Genomic DNA, 26,867 nt, shown 5'->3' on the forward strand with positions numbered 1-26,867 from the left:
GTACTTGACTAGTTACTTCTTGATGCAACAAATGCTGAAGACTTGTTTGCTCCCATAATCCTCATGAGCTTCCTCAGGCCGAGCGCTGTTCAGTAATCTGTTGAGGAAACAGCCAAAGTTAAACTGACACTATCCAGTATGTGAAAAAGATAAGGATGAAGACTTTTTCCACCAGTTAATTTTAAAATCAATATCATGGGAGATGCTACCTGGTACTTATTTACTCTTTCATTTATATCTTCACTCCTAACAGATCCTGTTTTCTCTTTCCTTCATTGGAAGGACTCAGTAGCGTTCAGTGGAATGCTTTTAAAAACAAAATGCTGGGAGATGAAAGGGAACAGGCAAACATTAATTTTTATGCATAGAGGTGACTGCCTAGAAAAAAATCAAAGTAATTCTTTAGAAGCCTTTATGCAAAAGAATTTTGAAAACTTCTAGGGTCTTGAAGATTTTGAAACATTCAAAACACAAGCACGCTTTTTGATTTCAGAAATAAGTAATAAATATTAATATTTTCATGACAGTACCATCTGCAAGACCATCATTCTGCTGTGCTACAGTGCAAAATCTTTATACTAATTCAGTACACTATTTTTTACATCATAACAATCTATTAATTACAAAATAATCTTATTTTCCTCTCTCTATAAAATACAGCATATTAAATGCACACATACACTCTCCTCGGGCTTTCACCGAGTGTTGTTTCTAGCAATATTAAGGCTCAAATAAACACAGTGAAGGCATTCCAATTTTCTGCTCAGCTTGTTTGCTCATAACACTAACATTTACTAAACTGATATGCAGAACATGCTGACTTGTGCAGGCTAACTTTACAAGATGAAATCAACTATACACTAAGGAACTTAGAAAGTAACTTACGTAAGGAATGATAGTAGTCAAATTGCATACATGCAGAAAAGTTGATTAAAAAAGAAAAAAGGATTTGTTGCACTATGGATAATTACCACCCAGACTAGTTGCTAGTCAACATGATTCTACCTATTTGTTCTTGTATCCACTTACTCAAACACCATGACAAGAGTGCCAAATTCATCTGTCCAACATTTGTGCCTTAGACAGAAGACAGGTGATTTCAGCTGTTACATCCTTGCTACATCTTCTGAGTTGTTAAGATTCTCCAATACAAACTGCTTATTTAGACATCTTTTCTACATTTTACTATCAACAGCTATTAAGTCATTGCTGCCCATCAGCTCATCATTCTGCATATCTTTGGGGCTGCAGTTTCTCATTCTGTTGGGATGAAAGGAGAGGCAAATACAATTTGGTTTAACCTTGCTGTTGTTTCTCATTATGAAAGCACAGACGGAATCAATAAGCTGTTGAACCTTAACATCACAGAGGGGTTGAGGTTGGAAGGGAGCCTTCTGCTCAGGCAGGGACACACTGAGAAGGATGCCCAGGCCCACATCCAGGCAGCTTTTGGAGGAGGATCCACAGATTCTCTGCACAACCTGTGCTTCATCATCCTCATATTAAAGTGTTTCCTTGTGTTCAGACATAGCTCATCATCTGAGCTCATACATCTGTGGGTAAATCAGATATTCCTCAATATTTATTAGTTTTATTGCAGTCAGTAATGTCCTTGGTTGTCAATACAGGCACTCTTACCATTCCTCCATGGACTCTTATGGTGCTCCAACACGTGTATTTTCACTCATATTACATTCATATCATTCTCAGTAGTTCTGTTACTAACCTCTACATATTGAGACTGAAAAACTGCAGATTCATCGGCTATTCACATAGCCACTTTTGGGCCTTTTATTGTGATTAATGTATACCACCTTTTTATTATGCAGACTGCTGACATGGAAGAATGAATTATGAATGAGCTCATTCTAGTCTAGCTCATCTTAAATTATGTAAACAGTGGATATTACTTTATATAAGGAATCAGTTATGGACTTTCACACTAAAATGACCATCGCTCTGTACAAAAGCAAAACACTTTATTTTCTTTTTAAAGCAGGCTAAAACACAATTTGCTGTTGTAAAAGGATTTACACATACTGCATAGGAGATATTAAAACTGGCACATGAACAGCATTTAGAACAGATTTTATGTTTCTGCTCAGAAAACGTCAATTAGGTGTTTTCCGAAACAGAAACAAGTGGATATTCCAAAAGCCATAAAATACTCAATATGCCGTTTTGAAAACAGCGTGTTTAAAAAGAGTAAGATGTCCAAATTATTACTGTTATTATTTTAGAAAAGAATTGTGTGAAAATATCATAATGAAATGGAAGCCAATACTCTACACTGAAACCTGAAGCACAGTTCAATACTCAGTCAAGGTAACAATAAGGAAGCAAAGCATATTTCTCACAGATTTTGGCTTCTTTTATTCCAGGCAAAAGGACATTAAGCTATTTTTTTTTCTGAATACTGGAACTCTAAATACTAGCACCTTTCTTATTAGTTGGGTTATCAAATTTACTTTGCTCCTTGGTGACTGCATTTTTCATTTGTTCTGCAACTCTTTTGTCATTCTTTCTTTTCAAGCACATACAGTTTTTTTCTTCTCTCTTATCACTAATACAGCTCAGAAGGAGAATGCAAATAAAATACGATAACGCACTATATCAGGGACTGTTATACTAGTAACAGTCATTCTACTTGATAATGATCAAAACTGATGACAGGAAAAGGGGAGGGGAACACACCACAGGTTATATCTATCTTTTTACTGCTGCTACATCATTTCTGGGATATACACAAAAGCATTTTTTTCCAGCTCAATTTTAACAGTTTTTCAACAGCTATACATGTTCTCGTGGTTCTTTGTGCTAAATACCTTGTTCACTCTCAGCCTCAGCATCTGTTTGGATATATCCTTTCTAATGCTTGGAACTATAAGCCATACAAGTGGTGTTAAAAACTTTAGTTCTTGTCAATATAAACTGTTTCATAACATGGAATTCTATGCTTATACTTCTGTACTTAAAAATAAAATGATTCCTCCCCTCAGTTTCATCTAAAAACCTATTCAAGCACATTCAAAGGAAAGTATCTGATTTTCTTACTTTACCTTAGAGGCGTCAAATCTTCTAAGTATTTCTAGCAGCTTTACAACTTGTATTCTTGTATCTTCTTCACAGAAGAAAATCCATGAGGAGTTCCTACCATAGACAATGGAGAAACTAACAAAAGAAATGATTATTTACTATGCTTTACTGGCTTACAATGAGAACTATAGATTCAGCCCTATTCCTCAAATGTAAGTACTCTGCAATTAACTATTCATTTACACAAACATAAGCTATTACTATTAACGAAGAATTACATACCTGAGCACTGCAGTGAATGGATAAAGATATTGCCTCTGCTGCTACCTATTTATATAGCACTAGTTATTCTAGAAAGAAAGGAACAGACATACATCAAGCATGTCTACTCAAAAAATGTGTATGTATTACTAGTATAGCCATGTATGAATTCAGAAGCATATACGTAGCAGTTCCAATTACCATCCCCTCTGTACTTCAACTTTCTTCCAAGGAGCCTTGCTATCGGGCAGCTAACACTGGAACAATCCTGAAACTGCCTAATGACATGTTTGTCATGACTGTTTGATAAGATCATATAACTATCCCCAACTTAAGAACTTTGTTAGCTCTTTCAGTACAGATATACTACACAGATTGAAGGGATTCTCCACATTCCTCAAAGCTAATGCTAATCTTGAAGCTGATTTCCTCACTCCTTCGGGAAATTCTCATCTTTTTTTTATCCACTATTCCAATCGAATTCTTTCACAGCTTTACAAAAATTACCTTTCTTCTGTGTCATGCAATGCTACTTGGTTATTCACTGCTTTCTGTTTGTGATACTTGGTTTGCTTAACAATAATAATTAGAAGAACACAGGATTCGTTTATCCTTTCAGTTTGTAAAAGCATATAATTGTCTTCTCACCACTGAAATCTAGGGCAACTCTCTCATTCAGGCAACAAACAAATCATCATCAGCTGGGAAAGCCTATTTAACTTAGCATTTCCAAGCGGTTCCTTGTAAAACAAGCCAAACAAGTACGTGAATGGGTATCTGATACTGTCATGTTTTTAAATATGTACAGTATTCAGTGCCCTCTAAAGACTGAAGGCTTTAGTGCACAGCTAGAACTTTAGGATAAACATCTGGATTTACATGAAAGTAGACAGGTCAATGGCAAGGAAGAAATCACTGGAATGATACACAAAAAGAATTACTACATCTTGTGAGTATACTACATAACATTTCACTAAAGGCCTGACCTGTTATGTAGTTGTTGGTGGACAGATAATGACTTTCAAGACTATGGACTTACGCAGACTTCTTACAATATTAATTTGGAACTCAGATTACAAGGAACCACTGGAGGCACTTGATCCACTTTCATGGTAAGGTTACTGTATGTTAATGGCTGTCTTATGATTACATATTCAGAGAATAAATACTTTGTCTAACTCAACCTGTGACAACTAAAAATTAAGAATTCTCGTAACTGTTTTGAGGCCTCAAAAATGCTGACAACTATGGACCGAGTGAAGCCATTCTGCTGAAACAGTTTTCAGATAAGAATACATCATAATTCTCAGCATTGTCAGCTCCTACAAAATGGGCCGACCCCCTCAATCTTTCTCTTCCTCTTCTTTGTATCAAAAATGTGTTATTAGCCACAAAACATGAATGTATTTCTAGTATGTGTTTGTTCTGTCAAAAATAGTATAAGAAACAGACACAATGAACTTGATATTCCAGAATTCTCTTTAAGATGAAAATCCTCCCATTAAGATTCTTTTTTCTGAAAAAAAAATAATAATTAATATTTATATTCTTTTAAAAAATATATCTGAAAATAACCAGCATTAACTACACTTACTCTCTCATTAGTGGTAATATAGTCCATGCACCTTCATGCCTGTCCATCTGATGAATAAGCAGAACAGTAGGTAATTCCTTTAAGAAAAATAAAAACACTCTAGTTAAGCATAAATAATATACACTTCTTTTTCCTAAGCACCAATTAATCTTAAAAAAAAAAGATTAAAAAAATAAAAATTACTCTGGAATGCCTACTGGGTTCTTCATTACTTTTACCAGCATGCCGGCCTGCAGAATAAATGACTTAGAATGTTTTGAAACAAGGTGACCTAAGTGCTTCTCACAACTCACGATTTCTTAATTTTGTATGAGATACAAAGATAATAAAGTAAAATATTTTGCACAGATCCCACGTAATCAATTAAGCAACACATCATGCTCATTTCCTTATCATAAAATATCATACTATAAAGGGAGTATCTAGAGGCTAGAAACAAAGCGCAGAACACTTTTGCCCCAAATGTCACCTGCGGTATCAGCACACTGAGGGCAGCGACACCTGCCACACACTACAGCTGTAAGTGCTAAATAAAACTAAGCAATGAGTGACTAAAGGAGTCAGATCTCGAACCAATTCAAAAACACTGACACAGCCTCCTATTTTAAAATCACATACGATGTGAAAGCGTAGAAGTATAAAATCCATCTTTAAAATAATTTAGTATTACTTACACAAGTTATAGTAACAGGGATGCTAGTGACATGCTCAGCTTTCACAGTAAATCAGCAATAGAACTGGAAACATAAATTCTGATCCTTGAATCTAAAAATTAAAAGTCATCATCATCTCTGCTTCTGTTCTATTCTCAGATGCCTGACTATCATTTTGAAAAAGTACCAAGTTTGCTTCAGACTTTATATGCCATTTCAAAGGGTTCAGGGAAAGGCCACAGCAGTACTCAGTTTTCATAAATCAAGAGAAAGATGATGGGTATGCATCTGCCTTCAGATGATCTTACATTAAAGGAAGGATGGAAGCATTCAGCCAATCACAAGAAGGTAGCAACTGCAAATTAATGTGAAGTGTTTCTGACTGTAACTTGAGGTACAAGGCACAGAGAAGAAAGAATTTCAGTGAAGCAGAAGTAACGTCATTCATTTTCCTACTGTATATTATATTGCAATCCTCAAAACACAACTTTGCTGCCAGCAAAGTGTATTTAAATGTATAACCAAAGCACTGATTCCTGAGTGCCCACACGCTACGTCCAGCTACTCAGTGTCTGGGAAAACAGATGCAATAAATATTTGAATTTGAAAGCACATTTTAGGCAGGTTATTGCATAAGGACTGATTTTACAGCTATTTTACCATCAAAATAAAGCCTTCTGCAATAATGTATTTGTCTCAAAGAACAATAATTATCACTGTAACCTTTTCATGTGGGAAAGATGGTGGTAGCCATGGATTTTTTTTTTTATTTTAAAAAGCCATTCTTCAACAATAACTGGAGTAAATTTCAGCACGCCTATTACACGGTTGGAAATTGCTAGCATGCTGCTTAGAGTTCCAGCAATTCGAAAATTAGTAAGAAGTCCACTAAGGTTTTTGTGATCCAAAAAGAATTTACTTGATTCAGGAGACAACAAGGTTCATTTCATTTGCCTTATGTTCATGACGCTACAAGATTTCCCTCAAACCCAAGTACAAGCAGATCTCCAGCAGCAAACTGAAAAACAGTCACTCAACAAGGAATTTATAAATGTGTCTAGTTTTCCACTACCAGGACACGCATTGCCATCAACACACTTGATTCCGACCTTGTCGCTGAAAACTTGAATAGATCATTATTCGGATTACCAGGACATGAGAAAACTCAAGAAACCACTAAAACTGGGAAAAAAATTATATATATAATCAAAATTCAAAACGTTTGTCTATCAAGAAATTAACTACATTCCACAGAAAGAAGGCTAATAACATAAAACACTTCTAATGTAATCGATTTTTAAACTAGACCTGGCTTCAAGCTTCAAAGATCAAAAGGAAGTCTGGAGTCTTCCATTAGCACTTGCAAGCAGCGGCAACTGACTTTTTGAACCAAACAATATAAAAAACTAATTAACTTTACTCTTGTAATTACTGAGTCTTGAACGATATTCAGAGGTCTTGCCCCCACGTTCAAGTGATCACCATAATTCTTAATATCTTACAAAAAAAGATGTATTTACTAAATGAACTGTAAGAAACACTCTAAGAATGAAGGTGACGGGTACATTTTGTGAAAGCGTAGAGTTTATTTGACATGAATAAATCCTTGCAGCTGGAAGAAAGCTTTTCATAGGAAGGAAACAGATCTATGTGATAACACGTTACCAAACCAAAAAACAATTGGTCTGATGACACTGGGAAACAAAACAATTTAAAGAGATGTATAAAACAGATCTGCTCTAACAAAAATGAGGTTCATGTTGATATTGTGAAAAACCTAGCCGTAAGGACAAATTTTTCTACAGGGCAGGTGTAAGAAGCTGGAACAATTTTTTGTCTCAAAGCTTGCTCAGCAGCACCTATTCAAGACATAACCTGCTCGACAAGCTTCTGGGGTTAACAGTTACCATGAACACAGTGGTAAGAGAAACATACGCAGCTGGGCGACCTGGAGAAGCCTTTTTGGCTGTTGCTTATTTTGGGCATTCAGGCTGACTTATGGGGGTCATCTCAGAGGAGAGGACAACCATGCAGTCAGTGTGCATACCTAGCAGCCCACCATGCAACCAATTACCCAATGGGAAGAGCACGTACTATGGACGTGCTGTTGCAACTGCCGTCGCCCCTGACGAACCAAACAGAATTGTCCCTGACAACCAGCTGCTGCCCCTGGCAACCAGAAGGACACTGTGGAGAGGATAAAAACCCAAAGAGTTCTGAGGAAGAACGGGTACCGCCTCTGCTGAACTGCAGACGTGCAGGTCAACAAGATGTCGTTGACCGACTTGCTGCCTGCCTATGGAGCAACGAGATGTTGCTGGATCCCTGGTGGTGACTACCCCTGCTTTGTAAGCCATTTGCTAGGATTTCTCTCTTTACTATCGCTAACTTCCCCATCTTCACTGCATTCCTTCGTAGCTTAGAATTTGTAATAAATCACCGGACAACATTTGGCCTCGTTTGCTGCCTTAATCTTCCTCCAGGTATATACATGTTGAACCATCTCCTCCAATAATTGGATAGTGACAGGAGGACAGAATGTATCACAACACTTCTCTTAAATATAATCCATTAAACCTCATTAAAACTACAAGATCCAAAATGAATCATCTGACTAGTTTCAGCTGGAATGAGCTTCCACAGACAGGAAGCCACTGAGGAGGGAGAGCAGGAGTAAGGGTTTTCAGACTAGAATCTAGAATTTGAGCAAGAAATCTGTACGTTGAGGCAACAGATGCATTATGGATTGCAATGCATTGATGGTATTAATTTTAAAAGGTCTCAAGCAAATTATTCTTCTAAACATACTGATTTTCTAAACATACGGATTAAACAATTAAACAATCCTGCAGAGAGCAGGAAGTACTTCCACTAAAATTTTAAACCACAGATTTATTAAGCTTTACAGTGAGGGTAAAACACTGAACAGTTCAGACCTACTCCAATACTCAGCATCATTCAAAAATTCCAGCTGCAGAGTTTGATGTAGGTCTGTAGGAAAGTATGCAGGTTCATTTGTGGAACACATCTAACAAGGAACAAAATGTGGAAAGTACTACAATAGCCCAAAGAAAATGGAAACAACTCTGAAAAATGTTTCGACGTCACAGTATTTAAAAATTTCTTTCAGGTGAGAGAGGAGTGTCAGAACTCATAGTGGGAACTGTATTGCAGAACAGGGAAATATTTAAGGATGTTTTTGGACAACAGAACTGTACCTAGCTTCTCCCAAGAATCTGAAAACAGACGTGGAAGTAGAGTTAGTGAGAACTTCAGAAAACATTAGTCCACCCATAAAAAGACTGCATGTCCCACTGGTAAATTAAGAAACATAGAAATCACACCCTCTATAAAACCCCTAAAAATTGTTTCCTGCAGATGGCCAAAACATGAGCAACTGTATTGAAATAGTGCAATGCTGCCACGAGCATAGCCTAGATATTAAAAGTAGCAGATTTTTAAAGCAGTAAGTGCCACACTCAACAGCAAGTGGCAAATGGACAATAGATATTGTGGCCATGATTCAAAGGCACAATAAAGCTGAGATAGGCACCAAGAGGCTTCACCAGGTTACAGAGGCAGATGCTACAGACTGAGATATGGTCAAAGAGAGCTGGAAGAAAAAAAATAGAACCTTCTGGAAACATGAACCTGCCAGATAACAAAGAAACTGAACTTCTGAGGTACAGACCAATAGTACAGGCCAGCTGGTATCTGATCGTACCTCAGATAATAGATAAGATAATAAATAAATAAGAACACAACTACAGGATGCTCCTAACATTTGTCACCTGCTCTTACCCCAGCCAAAACCCTTAAAGACTCTGAACTGGAAACAAGTAGACTGACAAAGAGACAATATAAATGAAAATTCAATCAAGACATAAGCGAAGCAAGTATCATCAAGCAGCGTGGAGGTGTTCACGTACATTTCCATATTTATGAATGTACTTGTATCACTTAAACTGATATTAATCTCTACACTAGTAGTTGAACTTGGAAGCAGTGTTTCATAAGCAAAACCGGTCAAAATCTCAAACATTACTATGAAATGGTACAAAATACATGATTTTGCTCAAAACAAAGTAAGTCTAATGATAAAAATACTGCATGCTTCGGTAAAGCAGTTTATACATCCCATCATCCATTGCTGATATGAAAGTATGTGATATTCACTTTTGCTTTTCAATACTACACGGCATTGTTCTCAAAATCTTTTTCATACATTCTTGTTTTTTCATTCCTGGTGAGGCCACATCTGGAGCACTGTGTCCAGTTCTGGGCTCCCTGGTACAAAAAAGACAGAGATCACCTAGAAGGAGTCCAGCAGAGGGCCACAAAGATGATAAAGGGCCTGGAGCATCTCCTCTGTGAGGAAAGGCTGAGTAACCGGGGTCTGTTCAGCGTGGAGAAAAGAAGACTGAGGGCAGATCTAATAAATGTTTATAAATATCTGAAGGGAGGTGGGAGGCAAACAGACGAGGCCAGGCTCCTCTCAGTGTTGCGTAGCAACAGAACAAGGACCAATGTCCTAAAACTTCAACACAGGAAGTTCCATACCAACATGGAGAAGAACTTCTTTATGATAAAGGAGAGGTTGTGGAGTGTCCCTCTATGGAGATATTCAAGACCTGTCTGGACGCCTACCTGCATGACCTACTGTAGGGAACTTGCTTTAGCAGGGGGGTTGGACTCGATGATCTCTTGAAGTCCCTTCCAACCCCTGCAATTCTGTGATGCTGCTGCTCTACTGCCACAGTGCTACAGATGTGCAATAAAATTCTGAAAGAAACTACATCACAGCATCTTCATTTGCTCTAATAAAATGAGGTACTCACCTACAAATTATTCCAAGTATTGTTGGAGTGATTGTGCTGTTCACTTCATAAAGAAAGCGTCTGATCTTTTTAAATTTAAAATTAATTTTAATTTAAATTATTCTTATTAATTTTAATACAAAAAAAAATTAATTAATAGTAATTAAAAACAAAGACAAAAAATTACACTCTTACAGTAATAGGGGTAAACTTCAAATTTTTTTTTAATCACTTCTGCATCAAATGCCATTCAAATCTAAAGAGTTGCTCTACAAAAAGGTAGGTAGTTCAAATTAAAATTATTTTGTGATAAATTATGTTATTAAATCAGTGAATAACCACTGAAACAGTTTTCATTTAAGCACATAGAAGACAATAAAATAAATATAGTAGATCAGAAAAGGGTGGAATACAGAAGCTTTTCTTTCTTTCTTTTAGTAAAATGCAGGAGAAACATACATAACAAGATACAATCTGTATAATCCAAACATACCTTTCCAAGATCTGAAGCCTGTTTTAAAATATCTCTTTTTAGATCTTCTGCTCTCTTGGAATGAAAGGAATTGCTCTGACTCTGGATGATAAATATAACTTCTTTTAACTCTGTGAACCAGAAAACAAGAAGATTTCAGGACAAAGGTAGTTATTTTCAGTTTTGCTCCCAGGCTACTGAAAACCCAGATATGTGTGGGGGAGTTTATCATAAAGGAAGCTATTTCTTTAGCTATACACACATTTCATGAAATAGTAAAAAGGCATAATTTAACACACACACACAAACAAATCTAAAACAGTCCTTTAAAGGATTAACTTATAAAAAAACATGACACAAGGATGAGATCTGCAGCAACAAAGAAGCTTATGCACACAATAATATTAGCCACGTTAAACCTATGGCAGCTCAAAGTTGCCAGTTCAATGTTTTTCTGCTTTTCCCGTGATACCTCTTTCTCTCCATTTATTAGTTTATTCTCCAAGATAAATTCTGAAAATGTAAAATTGTGCAGATGTCATAAGCATTGACATACATCTAAGTTTGGATTTCAATTTTCTTCCCCAAGTAACATTCCCTCATACTCTGACCCACTCCATAAACTGCTTTAAAAAACTTGCACAAGAAAATCATCTGAATAGCAGCTATTTACTAACTAGCACTAGATTTACTAATTTACCTATGCAGAAATTAAAATCAGTGCAAAAGTTAAAATTACACTTAATTGATGCTAGTGAGCACCAAAAGGTCAGTCTACATGCAGAACATTAAGAACATCCCCAGAGATAAAAAAGTAACAACTAGACAGCTTTATACAATTGCTGCTGTAGTATCAGTTCTCTTACAGATATGCAAACAGCTGAATTACACTCAGTTTCACTTACAGTACATTTAACAGCTGTGATATCCCACAGCAGAATTCCTTCTAAGAGTGATCTAACAGCCAATTTGGTATTACTGCTTGAATCCCACAGAAATAGTTTCCTCTTCTATAGGCACTTTAAAATACTTCGTAAGAGGAAACATACACTGTATTAAAATATCAATGGAAAGTATGTATAGTTTTAAACTGTTTATTGCACACATAAATTGTTTCTCAAGTTGAGAAATAGCCAACCAAGCAAGACAAAGAATAGAGTCTTTTGGGAGATTAGAATCCAGCAGTCACTGATGGACTGATTTCATTTTTTTTGTTGTCGTCTTCTTTTGTTTCCCTAAGGCTCTTCCATATCTGGAAATATCTCTGACGATCTCAAACGCTCACTGACTGGAAAGACAGGCCAAGTTCACAAAGGAAGAAAAAAAAATTAGGAAGCAGGAAGGTTGAAACGTCCTGTATCTTAATATAGCTATACTTCATTGCTAACCAGAATGGAGCCTTAGTGAGCTTTTAACAACCAATTATCCTCTATGTGCCTTTTAGAGAGTATGCATTGACTCTACACAACATACACCACCTCTGGAATTATCACTAAATCGGCTGAAAGGTGGAAGTGGAGAAATACTGCCATGTGAAAGATTAGCACTGCAGTATAAGGACCAGCACAAATAAATAACCTGTATGATTTCATGGTTTTTTAGGCAAAGCACCATAAAAAGTTGTCACAGACAATTCAAAACTACTGAAAAATTTAGAACAAACATTTTCATAATTTATTTATAATATACCCCATACACTCCACCAACATCCACAACTGCTGCGTTAGGAAACTCTAGAAGATAAATAACTGCCTGTTTTTCTTTCCATCTGTTTACAGACTTCTCAGTTGAAAGTACCAGTACTGTCTGCTTCCACAACCTACCGCTGCAACACATCCCTAAAATTTGTTACCTAACACATAAAATACTTTCCTTTGATTTTAAGCAAAACAAAATGAAACAAACAAAAGCCATCAAACCATAGATGATGGTAGCTACATCACTGACATTTTATTGTAGCACTTCTAAGTCTCCTAAGTAATGAGATTATATAAAAAGTTATGTAAACAGAGCACTGGCAAAAGCAAAAAAAACCCAGTCTGTCAGTGCCCCCCTGGATGTTTTACGAGGTGAGACACAACAGGTCTGCAAGGAGTGATAAAAACAGCAGCGAAAACCAAACAGCACCAAGAACCTGGCTGTGCTAAGAGATTCAATAGAAAGAGATGAAAGAACACGGAGAAAGAGGAAAGAGACTTCATTTGACACCACGTAAGGAAGGGTGATCTGGAAAGCAGAGTAAAAAAGCTTCTATTAAAAGGCCCTGACTTTTTAATAGGAGATCACTGGGACAAACGATTTAATTATCTTCCATGAGAGTAGTTAGCTGTACTAGGGTCACAGCTTGGAATTAAATCCAAAAAAGTCCAACAGAAAACAAACCAACCAACCAACCCCAAACTTCTCAGTACCATTAGGAGTTCTATTAACAACTCCAGTACAAGCATGGTAAAATGTTGCTGGTGCTCATCTTTGATGTCAGAATGAACTTTCAAATTCCACCAGAAGCTGCTACAACAGAAACATGGTCAAACTGTCTCTTCTTAGAAGACGACGACCTAGGCGCTCAATCTTGTACGAGTGAGAATTACCATTGCAGTTTGAATTTATTTTACTATTCAGTATGCTGTTAGTGTTTGACATCTTTCTTAAAAACTTGCTTCTGGCTGTAACAAGTAATTTGTAGTGATTCCAGTTATTACAATTACCATGAGAGCCTGGCAGACTTGGTAGCATTCAGTTTCATATCAAATTTTCAGCATGAAAATTGATTTTAAAAAACCTGTGTACTACACAAAACTATGCATTAATTTCATAGTGTATGTGCACATTTTGAGAAAATAACTGTGATAAAATTTCAAATACAAATGCAGATCAAGAAGCATATGTTTGATGAGGCTGTGTGAGCAAGGAAAAAGTATTTGGGAATCAGCAATTAACTAACAATGCTGTTGAGCATTTAGCCACTGTTCACACAGTTACTTTTCAAAGCACGGCCACATTTTATTTATACAAAAAAGACAGCCACGTTAAAAACAGACTGAAAAAAATTCGGAACGTGTGAACTTTAGTACTGGCTTAGTCTAAGTTTGCACAAAACAATTTTACTTACCCTTGCTCCTTTTACTCACTGCTCCACGTTTTTCAGACTTCTAAAAGGGGAAAAAGCAAAATTAGGATGCAGGTAAAAACTCAAATATTGCTACAGTGAGACACGGGGAGTCGAAACACTCATCAGGTTCCAAATACATATACGGTTGTTCTAGCTCAAGAACTAATAAAAAAGAGGTTTTCATCACAAAGAAGAGAAGCGTTTGCTACATGTTTATGCAGCATTACCCAGATAATACAGTAAGTCTTTAAAAAAAATAGTGAGAGAACACTTATCCATGACTCAATTTATGTTGGAGCTTTTAACACTAAAAATTTCAGCCCTTTTTTTTTTTTTTATGTACACATACATATACATATCTCCCTTGTGATCAAAGCACAAAGTTTGGAATAAGAAACTGTACAATACATGCATGTATAAAAAAACCACTTTATTCATATATGATCCACTATCAAACATCCACTGAAATATCATTCTTAAAGGAAGACCCAAAAACCAATTTATGTCAAAACAGTAAATATGAAAAGGTTGGGATTTACTCAGGTCAGGCATCATATACTGCTACGTTTGTCACACCACTGTAATAATTTAAAGACTTATTTTAATAGTTTAAGGACTGGCAACAGTGGCACTGTACTTGCATCAGTAACTGGGAAACAAAGATACACAAAAAATATCACAAGAGTATATTGAGCTGCTTCTGAGTTACAGAGACTGGGTGGAAACACATCGTTTAAGAACTGGTGACTGGGGGAGATAGCAGACTAGAGAAATAGCTTTACACTTCCTACAGAAATTGTAGGAAGGAGAGTCTCCTTTTATTCCACAATTCCTTTCTGCTAGTAGCTCAGTGCTTTTGTCTAAACGTAAAACCAAAATCGTCTTCATTAACTGTATAAGGGTGTTGTTAAGATTTGTCTACGTTCAAGTGCTTTGAGATCTTCACATAGAGAGATATTGCACTTAGCACTCTTCAGGAGTAAGCCTTTATAAAGTTTTCCTATCCTTATGACAATTCCTATTTACAACCACTTTTTTTCTCCCCACTTTTTTAAAATGCCATATCCATTTGACCCTTTTAGTCCTTCTTGCATCAGGTGATTTCTTCCTTCGTCCAGATCTGACTTTACACTGAAATACATAATCAGAATAGAAACTACATGCACATTGTAGTCTATGAACAGACCAGTAACTAAGGTAACACACAAACCAAAGTAAATTTCTCAGATTACCTTCCAGAAAAGACACCTACACTGCAGGAGAAAAAACAATAAAATTTGTTTCCTCAGCAACAGACACAGCAATAGAACCCAGGCCAGAACAATCTGAAAGTCTGGTCACCTCTGAAAGCCATGAGGTAAACGCATTATGCATAGGACTTATGCACATTCTGCTCTAAAATAAAACAGTAACAATCCAATCCCTTGCCCTTGGGTTCAGGCAAGCCTTTCATTCTACGAACAGAAATCTATGTATTCAAATGACTCAAGTAACCATTGTTGTACATGTCAGCATTAGAATAACTAATTACATAAATTTATATGTGAAATGCATATTAGACATCAAATGTTACTGAAAAGGCCTTAAGCATCCTTAACATTTTAAAGTAATTAGACTTTAATGTTGAATTGAGGCAATCAGTAGAAACCCAAGTCACTTGGACAATTCTCACCACTCCAGATATGTTTTCTCTAGGATGCAGTTCCTCTCAAACTGGAATGAGACAGTGCTGGCATTTCATAGAGAGCAACATGTAAGTAATGAAAACAGGATTACATTATCTATGCTCCCAGATATATGATAGCAGATCATGAATTTGCAATTTTAATTTATGAAAACTACTGTAGATTCAGCAATCATCATTAGGAGCAAAAATTATTTAAAAACACACATCTCTGACCATACTTCTATTGCATTTGATGCAAGATCACTTGATTTAAATGACTGTTATAGATCCTAACTCTTGATTAGTTCCACTATTGTTCATTTCCCCCCTTAAATCTTGTTTATGGATACACACATATCTGCTACAAATGTATACACATGCACATGTGTGTGTATGTATATAAAAACTTGTATGTAGAAGTCTGTTAAAGGACACGCATGCACGCATAATCCCCATTATGCTCTTCAACTGAACAGTAAGACTACCTCTGACCATTAGTCTTTACCTGAGATGTGATTTGGGGAGCAAAAAGTCATTCAGCTAATTTGACAGGAAGACAGACATATCCCTTTCAATGCACAGTATATTTAACAAAATGGAGAAGAAAGGAAAACATGTCTCTGAAGTAATAAAGGTTACATGGTCAAAAATCATAGGATCATAGAATTGCTCAGGTTGGAAAAGGCCTTCAAGATCATCAAGTCCAACTGTAGCTTAACCATACTACCCTAACTCTAGCAACCCAGTGATTCTGGACAGCATGTAACAAAGCTGCCCACAGAAGCTAAACAAAACAGCAAAGTTTGGGGGTTTTATTAATTACAATTTTCTAATGGACTCCTCTGCTGATCTTGGAAAGACAAAATAACTTTTCTCAATTTATTTCTGTTCCACATCATCACCAAAAAAAACCCCTAATTATCTTAACAAAAATGTCAACATAAATCAGAAAACACAACGTAAGAAAGAATGAAAGGTGGTAAGTTTATTCCAGTAATACTGAGAGTCCATGAGATAAGATGCTATCAATACTAGAAGACAAGTGTAACATGTAATGTTTGTCCCATGAAAGATATCCCGAGATGCCTGACAGATCAGAAGGATGTCATGTGGCAGTTAGTATCACTAAAGTCAATGATCAAACTAATCCATGTCACGGACATTAAAACTTTTTGCTCTGCACTTTCATAGATTAATTAAAATTTATTACCTGCAGCACTGGTACTTCAGTCTTATCTTCTGCATCTTCAAGAACGACACTTAAGGCAAAAGCTGAAAGAAAAAGCAGACTTTTTTTCAAATTATAGGAGCTCATTTTCATGCTTGACAAAGCTCCGCAGCAAAATATTTTTTTTTACATTAAATGACATTAAATGATACTATTTTGATAAACTTAATGAATATTCTGTAAGAATCTATGTTTTTGCTACCTTACAATTCTATTCTTGTGCATCTCTAGGAAAAAAAATCACTCTGATAAGAAACCAATTTATCTTGGCTTCAAGGTAAGTAAATCCCATTTAAAAAAAAACCAAAATACATCTGTTCAGTTCAGTCATTCACTCACCTGACACAGCATAATGTGTTGTCACACAGGGATCTGTATCCCTCTCTGTCTTTAGGTTGAAGTTTGGACTATCAAAGCTTCACTTGGAATCACAGATATGATATCACTGATATAAAATTGTGTCAAATTTGAAGATGGTTATTTTGCACCCTGAATGCTCTCTCTGAACAAGTTCAACTGCTTATGTCTGAGAGATCCAAACAAATGTTTAAGAAAAAGAGACCCAAAAGGGCTAATTTACACAAACCTAGTATCATCTAAAACCTTTTATACTGACATCACCCTATGCATATATTTTTGGATTGCATTAGAAAAAAAAATCGTGAGAAAGGGTTTTATAACATTTTGGTTGCTTTCTTGCTGATGTAGTCTAAGCAATTGGTCTCAGTTTGCTCACTTGCAAAGCAGTAATTCTATTTAATATAAGAAAGCCTTACTAAGATTCTTCATAAGGATTCCTTTTCTTAAACATAATAAAGATATGCAAATTAAAGCTAATTGCTATCACTCGGAAGGAACTAAAGGTACTATTAATCACGATCAAGTACATAATTTTCTTAAAAACTGAGAAAAACACAGCACGTTCAAATGAAGTGCCTCACTGCAATTTTAAATTATTTACCACTTGAAACTGATTTCAAAGTGAATTGCTAGCAATTCTCAATTCCTTAGGCTGGAAATCTGGAACATACAAAAGGGCGAAGCTGTTCAAAGCCTGTGATGCTCCATCTCTGATTACCTACAACACAAAGCTCTTCCAACTGGAGACTGAATTGCATAAAATACCTGGGAGTTGTGTAACATGGTAGACTTACATTAACCATAGCCAAATGTCAAGACAACATCTAGCCAGGAAGAAGAAAACAGGGTACAAACAGGGGTTGTGTGTGTTGTCCCAGTGTTGCCTTCATGAAATATTTTTTACTTCTGTTTCAAAAGGACACAGTAAATATTTCAATCTTGCTATTATATCCCTTGCTGACAGCATGTTCTGACCATCGACTTTCTTTACACCAACCAGATCCACACGTTCTACTAAACGCAGCCTGAATTACAAGATCAAAACAAAACATCCTTATTTTGGGAAATGTACTAATTATACAATATTAACATGAAGAATAATCACCCCATAAATCTGGCTTATTTGCTGAGCTGAATGTAAGCAGAATTTTCACAACGTTCAGGTTTTATTATGCAGCTGAGGAATGGCATACAGAGACCTGAAACAGCCATGATTGACAGGAGATGCTGCCTCTCACCATAATATTAAATAACCAATTTCACACAGCTTCTAGGATTTATAAAATATTAATGTACGCTATCCTTGAAATAGAACAAATAATACTCAGATAACCCTGAAAAAAAGGCCTATTCCTATTATTTTTTGAGAGCCCATAAAACTCTTCAAGAAATTATTTTAATAACTAACTTCATCTTTGTATCACAGACACACAGAATACTTGAGGTTGGAGAGGACCTCCGATGATCACGTAGTCCAACTGCATCAGTCAAAGCACAGCAAACTGGAGCAGACTACTCAGGATGTTACCTGAGTCTAGGAGTATTTCCTAGGACAGAGACTCCACAAACTCTCTAGCAAACCTTTTCCAGTACTCAATCACTCTTAAATTAAAACAAAAATAAAGAAACTATTCCTTATATTTAAATGGAGTTTCCTGTGTTTCAATTTGAGCTCCTTGCCTCATCCTGCTGAGCATCACACCTTTCACTGCAGAAGTCTCTGGGGTCGGTCAAGCCCCTTCATAAACATAATGACTTCTCCCAGTAGACTTATTGTCCTTCATGTGTTTGGAAATGGTTTCTGGGATTATTTGCTCCACTGCCTTCATTGAAGTGACACAGATTCTTGACCTTTTCAAAGACGAGCATGGTACTTGCTCTCTTCTAGGCAAGAAGTGGCTATCTATCAAGAGGTGCCTTGCAATGAGAACGTCAAGCTCTATCAGCACTAACAGATGCCTCCCGTCAAGCTCCATGACTTCTGTATGTTCCATTTGTTTAAATGTTCCCCAAAACTGGTACTCCTCCAGCAAGATTAAGTCTTCCTTGCCCCAGACCCTCCCATGAGTTTTATCACAACCCTGGCATTGCTGAAGGAAGGTCTTACCAGTAGAGACCAAGAAAAAGAAGATTTTGAGTTCCTCATTCTCTTCCAAATCCTTTCTCACTATCTCACATCGCCCATTCAGCAGCAAGCCCATATTTTTCCTAGTCCCTCTTTTGCTGTGGATACAGCTGCAGAAGCCCTTCTTGCCTTCCACATCCCTCACCTTCAGGTGGGCTCTTGCCTTCCTAAGCAAATCACTGCACACACACAGTCTCTATGTCATTCCCAGGATGACCTAATCTTGTTTCCACCTCTTGTGTAGCTCCTTTTTACGTTTGAGTTTTACCAGGAACTTTTTCATCCACGTGGGCTTCTTGCCATCTCTGTCTGCCATCCTGTATGTGGGAATGGACCAATCTTGAGCTTGCAGGAAGTGAACCTTGGAAATCAACCAGCTGTCCTGGACCAACTCCCACATCCATCTTTCTGTACTGTTGAAGGGTAGCAGAATGAATAAGCCTGGCTAAAAGTGATTTTTGTTGTAGCTGCCCTTACATACAAGGAAAGTTCAGCACTGACACGTAGCATTTATTAAGCTGAAATCTGACAGTAATGAATGCTCAGTCTCTCTATATGCCATTACTCTTATTCTCAGTGGTTTCAGACACACAGCATCCCACTCTTTTCCAAAGGATAAACATATTGAAATGATTCCGTATCTTTTATGCTAAATATTCTAGGAGTATGTATATTTCTTTTTCAAGCTAATATATATTGAAGATGAGACAAGAACCGTTCTGATTATTTTTAAACTACTGAAGAACCATTCACTGAACAGACTGCCACAAAGAAGCCTCAGGATTCTTCACTCAACAGCAACCACATTTTTCATTCAGGCAAAGCATATGAATTTATTTTAGCAGTGAGTTTGCCACAGTCCCTCTACAACCTTATCAGCAAATCCATTATGCTCACGCAATATAATCTGATATGAGTAAAGCAGTCTTCAGAGCTACACAGGTAAGCACTTGTGGGGTAACAAGTCTACCAAGACAAAGCGTTCCGGCTAAGTAGGCTGATCTGTCAGCCTGGAAAGAACTATCCTCTCCCAGAGATTTAATAGAAAAAGGGTGGAATGCAAAGAACATTGTTAAATCCAGCTGCTGTATCACTTACCAACACAGGAGCAACTCAGGTAGTTAGGAAATACAGTGCCTAGGAGCCAGTGGCCATCTCTAAGGTGAATTCATTCACCCACATTTCAATCTCAAGAAATTTCTGAAAAAGGTGTGCTCATGAGCAGAGAGAGAAAAATTCTATCTACATGCACACAGGCTGTACCACGCTCGCTTGTACAACACGCACAAACTGTAAACTCTATGGAAAGCATATTTTCTTGTTTTGTATACATTACACAAGCACAGGGAGTGATGATCTATGTCTGGGAGCTTAGAGATGCTACATTAAAAAACAAACAAACCAACAGTAACTTTTCATTTCCAAATATCATTACTAATTCAGAAAATTGCAGGAGATTTCTTTCAGTACAGAATTCCCCAGGAAGCACACCAATCTCTGGAGTTGTGGGTTTGTCTGCCAAAGCCAGAATTTCCCTCAATCCCTTTGAGTTTGTCGGCGCAATACAAAACTCAAGTGGGCTACTGACTTACCCAAGGGCACACAAAATATATGAACAAGAAGAAACTGATTACGGTAAAAGTTCAGACTCTATGGGCACCACCACAATGAAAAAGGCTACGGTATAAACTGTACAATTTCTCATAAACACAGCTATCTAAAGAGAACAAAACAAAACAGCAAGACACTGAGTTTTCTAATTTTGTATTTGTCACTTGGTAATTTAATGCACTGTGCACGTTGATGTCTGTTAGCACACACAGCTTTTCATACTGGCAAAAGCAGCCAGAAGCTGAACATGTCAATTGCCAGTCCTCCGCTCCAAACTGCTCAAGAACCGAGGCAAAGTAAAAAAAAAAAAAAAGCAAAGAAATTTTAGACAGATTTTAAAGCTCTTTCTTTTCATCAATCTTATCTTTATGTCATTTGGAAGTGAGGATAAAATCAACTGAGAAAGCTGGACAACATTTCTGAATCAATTTCCACAAAAACTAGAAAGTTAATCAGAGAATGAAATATTAGCAGCTTCAATTGTTAATTATTTCTCTCAAGTGTCCCATTATCTCAGCTGGAATTTTGGTGAGTTAGGAGACCTGCTTATGGCACTACAATGGAAAAAAAAATAAGTTGAAAGAAAAAAATAAATATATTTTTATTGTTCAGCAGCTGAACTGCAGGAATACGTGCCAACAACTAGGAAAGTGCAAGCAAATACTGTAGCACTAAAATGCAATACATTGTGTAACTATAATGTTATAAAACCATAATATAAATGTAGAAGTAATCCCCTTTTTCAGTACAGTACTCTTTTAGGCATAAGCAGTTTTCAAATATCTATGATTATATGTCCTTTAAGTGCAAAGGATGTTAAAAACTGAGTTATTTCTTTTGATTCCATAGACAAAATCCATTTGAGGTAGAAAGACCACACATCTAGTATTTTCCTCTTTGATGGTTTGATTCGGGTCTGCCTGAACCCAGAGTCATTCCAACCATTTCACCAGGCTGTGGGTTGACTTAAATGAGGTACAGAGTTATGATTCTATGTGTTCTATACAACAAAATCACAATAATAACCTGCAGTCAAATATGCTGTTTAAAATATTTTGTCCACTGTGCACAATTTCCCTACACTTCTAATTACAATTTAATGAAAAGCCTGTTTTTGTTTAGGCTGGGGGTTCGTTGTTTTCCCCCATGCCTTGAATTTTCAAATAACATAAGTCTACCAACTGACATGATTCCAGAGAAAATCTGCACTGCCACTGTCAGTCAAAGAGATCTTTCATAGTTAGACAGCATTAAGAGCGCTAGGAGGCAAAATAAATTAGCTCTGTGCATTTACATGCAAGTTTTTGTAAAATTTCTTCATTATTGCTGCCTTAACAACATCAAGGACCCTGACAGAGCCAGGTGAAGTGAAGACTGGAGACAAAGCAAGGGGAGGGAATAGAGGAGGTGATGCAAGCAAATATCCAGCATCTGAAGCTTTTCATAAAACAAAAGAAACTTGATTAATTTCTTTACTGTATTTCTTTAAGCTAATGGTACACAGGCGAAGAAAGCAGCTGAAATCACCACTGTGAACCACTGTAAAGCCAGAGTGACCGTTGCATACACTCGTATCTTTATAAAAGGTGACCAAGCTGTGGAAGAAAAGGCATCATCACTATTCCTTCCAATTGTCTGAATGCTATACAAACAAAATCATCTGAATAAATTTTCCCCATCTTGCAAGCTGCCACCTGCAAGCTGGATTTTATACAACGGCTTAACTGCGAACAGACACACTGCTTTTCTGCTGTGAAATGCAGCCCAAATTATTACTTTTCCATGAGCAAAGTTGATAGTTTTGCAAATTTGCCAGCTGAAAAGCATATGGTATTTATTAAAGAAAGGACTTCAAAATTAAGTATTTATTAAAACAGAAGAAAGCCCTGACGCTACAAAAAGCTTCAGGAGGACAGATTCTATAGCAAGATCTACTAAAGCAAGAACCCAAGTTGTTACACTTCTGCCTTCTACCTGTATGTATCTATATAAAACACATCTATACATAAAGACACAGGGAAAATCGAAGCTGCTGTGCTCTGAGTGTCAGAATCTGTCAGAAGTTATGGGTGCTACAGCACTGGAGCCAAACTACTCATTCTGAGAAGAATGAGATACAGCATTAGGAAGAGCAGTAAGGTATCAGGACTCCAAAACTCAGGCTGCACGGGGAAAAGGAAAAATGTTTTTCAACCAAAAACCCAAACATCACCTTCTCACTTTGCTGAAAAAGGGATGTGTTGGAACGAGGCTTTATTTTTCCTTCACGCCGACACTTAACCGGGCGCCGTCCCCCCCCAACGCCCGCTCTCGGGCGCTATCTCAAACGCGAGGACGAGCGGCCCCGCGGCGGATCCCGAAGGTTGAACGGAGGTTTTCTCGCCCCGACGGGACCGGACGGGACGGCCTCGCCCGGCCCGGCCGCCTTCCTCAGCCAACCCCGCAGGGCGGGCAGCGGTGCGCGCAGCTGCCGCTGAGGGGACCCGCGCAGCGCACAGCCGGGTGCCGCTCTCACGCCCGGCCCGGCCCACAACAAACTTCAGGGGAAGGGGCACCTCCTCCATACGGGGCGGGACGACGGGGCGAGGAAGCCGCCGCGGCTCCGGTATTCCCTCCACGTCCGGCCCCGTCCCGTGCCCCTCTCCCAGCTCCGCGGAGGGCCGAGCGCCCCGGGTTCCCTCCCTTCGCCTCGCCATGGCGTCCCGCCTCGGGCCCCGCACACTCACCCCGGGTGCGGAGCGGCGGGAGGAGGAAGAAGACGTGGGCGCAAGCGGCAAAAAGGAGCCAGCGGCAGCGGCCGGGATCCCGAGACATCTTGGCGAGGGCCGCCGAGCCGGTCGGGGCGGGGGGAGGAGGAGCGGGGCGCGGAGAACCCGCTGCCCGCCTCTGCCGCAGGAGCGCGAGCGAGCGGCCTCCGGCGGGCGGCGGTGCCGCCGCCAGCTCCCTCCTCCCCTCCCTCCCCGCCAGGGCCCGGCAGGACCGGGCGCCAGCGCCGGGAGGAGGCGGAGGGGAGGCGGAGTGCGGCCGCGGCGCCCTCTGGTGGGCACCAGTGGCTCCGCCTCACGCAGCCCGCGGCCGCCGGGCCCGGTCATGTAACAAATCCGCAGCAATAGCTATGGACTAGATATCCAACATGAAGAAGTATTAAGTATAGCTTCCCATAACCATCATCAAACATCAAGCATCTATTACCAAAAGCAATTAATAATGTCTTTAATTCTTAATACTACATTAAGAAACTGGAAACTTTCCACAGAAAGTCCCCCAACAAGGCTTGATTGCCCAGTTAATTATTATTACTAGCTTCATCTCTCATTAACAAATTTAAATAGTGTCAATCAAACGGTATCCAGCACTCATACAGGAACGTGGTCCAAATTAGCTAGTGGCCTAATACATCTCTAAAACAAACCTCACATGCTGTTACCCAAAAGGAGCAGAGTTCTGGAACAGGCTGCTCAGAGCAGTGGTGGAATCTCCTTCTCTGGAGATACTGAAAAAAATGACCCCATGTAGACTGTGGAGTGAGGATAAAGGAACCATCAACACAAACATCATATTCCTGTGAAGAACTCCACAGGCTGACAGCTTGCTGGACAACCTTCCCATCAGGAAGGAACTGCCAGGCTTCAGACCCAGAGGAGCAACAGAACAGTGAATGTAACAGCTGGAAAAGGAATGAAAAACAAGCAGTGTTCTTTTTCCTTCTGTAACAATCAGATTTGTAATATTATTCATATTTCATTTATACTAACAAGAAATTCTTGGCTTTACTTACATGTAAGGCATGGTTTCTCTTAGCCTTCGAACACAATTTTGAGTGTGACACCCAGTGCCCCTAGGGAGAAGTCTGAGGGGCAGCCTCATGGCAGCCCACAGCTCCTCACAGGGAGCGGAGGGGCAGTGCTGATCTCTGCTCTCTGGTGACAGTGACAGGACCAAGGATACATGGAACTGTGTTAGGGGAGGAGCAGGTGGGGGTTAGGGTCAGGGTCTGCACCAGAGGGCGGTGGGCATGGAACAGGCTGCCCAGGGCAGTGAGGACGGCCCCAAGTGCAGGAGTTCAGGGAGCACTTGGACAACACTCGGACATAGGGACTGGATTTTGGGTGGTTCTGTTTGGAGCCAGGAGCTGGATTCAATGATCTTCTTGGGTCCCTTCTAACTCAGGATATTCTATGATTCTAAGAAATATTTCTCATACTGGGTACTTAGAGCCATGAATTCCAGTCAGATCTGTATATACACATTTTCCTGTCAAATACAGAAGATTTCCGTCACACACGCTCCCCTCCTACAAACCCAATCATTCAGTATACACCGATCTCACTGGTAAACCATAAACTTCTTTATTTTCAATTCAGTAAACCCAACAGCATACTAGCTAACCTGAACCTTTCCTAGAAACTCTGCATCTTTTAGATCTGCTGCATTAGTTTCCTGACAGATCAAGCATTCAGTAGGGTAACTTAAGTAAGCCAGAGAAGTGATTTTGAAGATGAATGGAAATCTTTTTCACGGTGATAAATGTTCACTCTCACTGCAAGTTCATCTATATCACTCTAACTTAGTAGAAGTCTTCACACTTCCCTTTATATCTCAATAGAAATACAATAGCCAGACTTTCTTGGGAAATAGGCTTGCTTAATCTGTTTGCATACCCACCTTATATTACAGGATATTGAAGAGAAAGGGAAAACAGGACACACGAGTGAGCAACTCCAATTTGTTATTTGCCTTACAGAACAATTTCCTGTTGCTGACTCAGATTCACCAAATAAGTGACTGCCTCAGGAATAAGTATTCTTATGCAAAAGAAATAGACACTTTCATACTATGTCTCTCTGTCTGATCATATGCACATGCTCATTACTGGGGAAAAAATGTGTTGTTATCCTTCCATTTCTAAACCCATAACAATATATATAAAATGCGTGAATCCTTCTGTGTATCGTGCATCTCAGTTGACTGTTTTCCCTTATAAGTTTCAGAAGCATTTCCTGCCCTTTCTCAAATTTGTCTGATCCCTGCTGGTTTCCATAAGTATATCTGCCACAAAAATCATACCCACGTTTGGGATAAACATGATACTTCTCACTTCCAAATGTTTCCCTACTCAGCAAGTCAATAAGAAAAAAATCTTTTGCTGAGATGTAATCAACATTTTGGTTTCTCACAAGTATGAGAAATTTCACTAACAGCCTCACTCAAAATATAGTCCTATGTGAATTGTAATACTATCCAGCAGTTGAGAAAAATATCACTTAAATGTTTTAAATTTTATTTTCAGGGCTGGGAGGAGGAAGAAATAAATCTTTTTCTTCAATTCTACTGTGCATATAAGCTCAGTTTATTTATTTGTTGTTCTAACCACACCACTGGCAATTTCCATCTCAGAAAGGATGAAAATAATGAACGTTCTGGTAAGGAATGCACAAGTTCAGAGCAATACTAGGCTTTCCTTCCTGACAGTATTACATATATCAATAAATAATTCAAATGTAACACTGACGCTGTCCCATCTTTGAGATTAACTAAGGAGAATGTAAATCTCAAAGAACTCATGTCAGATTTATATGAATAAAGTAATGCATATTAAAATCATTTTGTCCTTAATGTTTCTTGCTACATAGTTTCAGGCATTAAATTTAAATGTCTGTATTTTAGAGTGTCCTCAGAAGTGCTCTGTGGCTTTTTTATTCTCCCTGCAAAATCACCATGTAGACTTCAGTCATTCTGCACCCCTCAGCTTTTGGAAGCTGTGTTGCCTTTGGCTTTACTTGATAAGATTAATCAAATCATTCAATTTAAAAAATAGAAATTTACCTAAGTTCAGAACTAACTGTTTGAAATGTTTTAATCCCATAAGACATTGACAGGATGATTCCATCATAAATTATTTTAGTCCAACATTTTTGAAAAACTACAGTAT

General features: G+C 38.2%; 1 protein-coding gene and 1 long non-coding RNA gene across 4 annotated transcripts in view; one reads left to right on the forward strand and one right to left on the reverse strand.

Annotated features, from left to right (window-relative positions):
• Window positions 1–23,953, reverse strand: part of B3GLCT (beta 3-glucosyltransferase) — a 46,334-nt gene extending 22,381 nt beyond the window's left edge. Inside the window, exons 1-6 of the mRNA XM_021378321.1 lie at window positions 23,662–23,953; window positions 16,822–16,883; window positions 13,946–13,985; window positions 10,855–10,964; window positions 4,892–4,968; window positions 3,060–3,171 (exon numbers count right to left, since the gene is read on the reverse strand). Coding sequence (XP_021233996.1) covers window positions 3,060–3,171; window positions 4,892–4,968; window positions 10,855–10,964; window positions 13,946–13,985; window positions 16,822–16,883; window positions 23,662–23,749 — 489 coding nt within the window. The 5' untranslated portion in view covers window positions 23,750–23,953. The remainder of the gene's footprint in view (window positions 1–3,059; window positions 3,172–4,891; window positions 4,969–10,854; window positions 10,965–13,945; window positions 13,986–16,821; window positions 16,884–23,661) is intronic.
• Window positions 7,112–18,845, forward strand: LOC110388755. 3 transcript variants are annotated; one of them, XR_002432972.1, is made up of 6 exons: window positions 7,112–7,892; window positions 10,897–11,000; window positions 12,612–13,044; window positions 15,641–15,698; window positions 17,071–17,116; window positions 18,626–18,845. It is a non-coding gene; the product is annotated as an uncharacterized LOC110388755 (long non-coding RNA). The 3 variants fall into 3 exon arrangements; XR_002432973.1 differs by lacking the exon at window positions 12,612–13,044; XR_002432974.1 differs by lacking the exons at window positions 12,612–13,044; window positions 15,641–15,698; window positions 17,071–17,116; window positions 18,626–18,845 and adding an exon at window positions 12,074–12,596.

This window comes from Numida meleagris, chromosome 1, assembly GCF_002078875.1.
Source record: "Numida meleagris isolate 19003 breed g44 Domestic line chromosome 1, NumMel1.0, whole genome shotgun sequence".
Lineage (NCBI taxonomy): Eukaryota > Metazoa > Chordata > Aves > Galliformes > Numididae > Numida > Numida meleagris.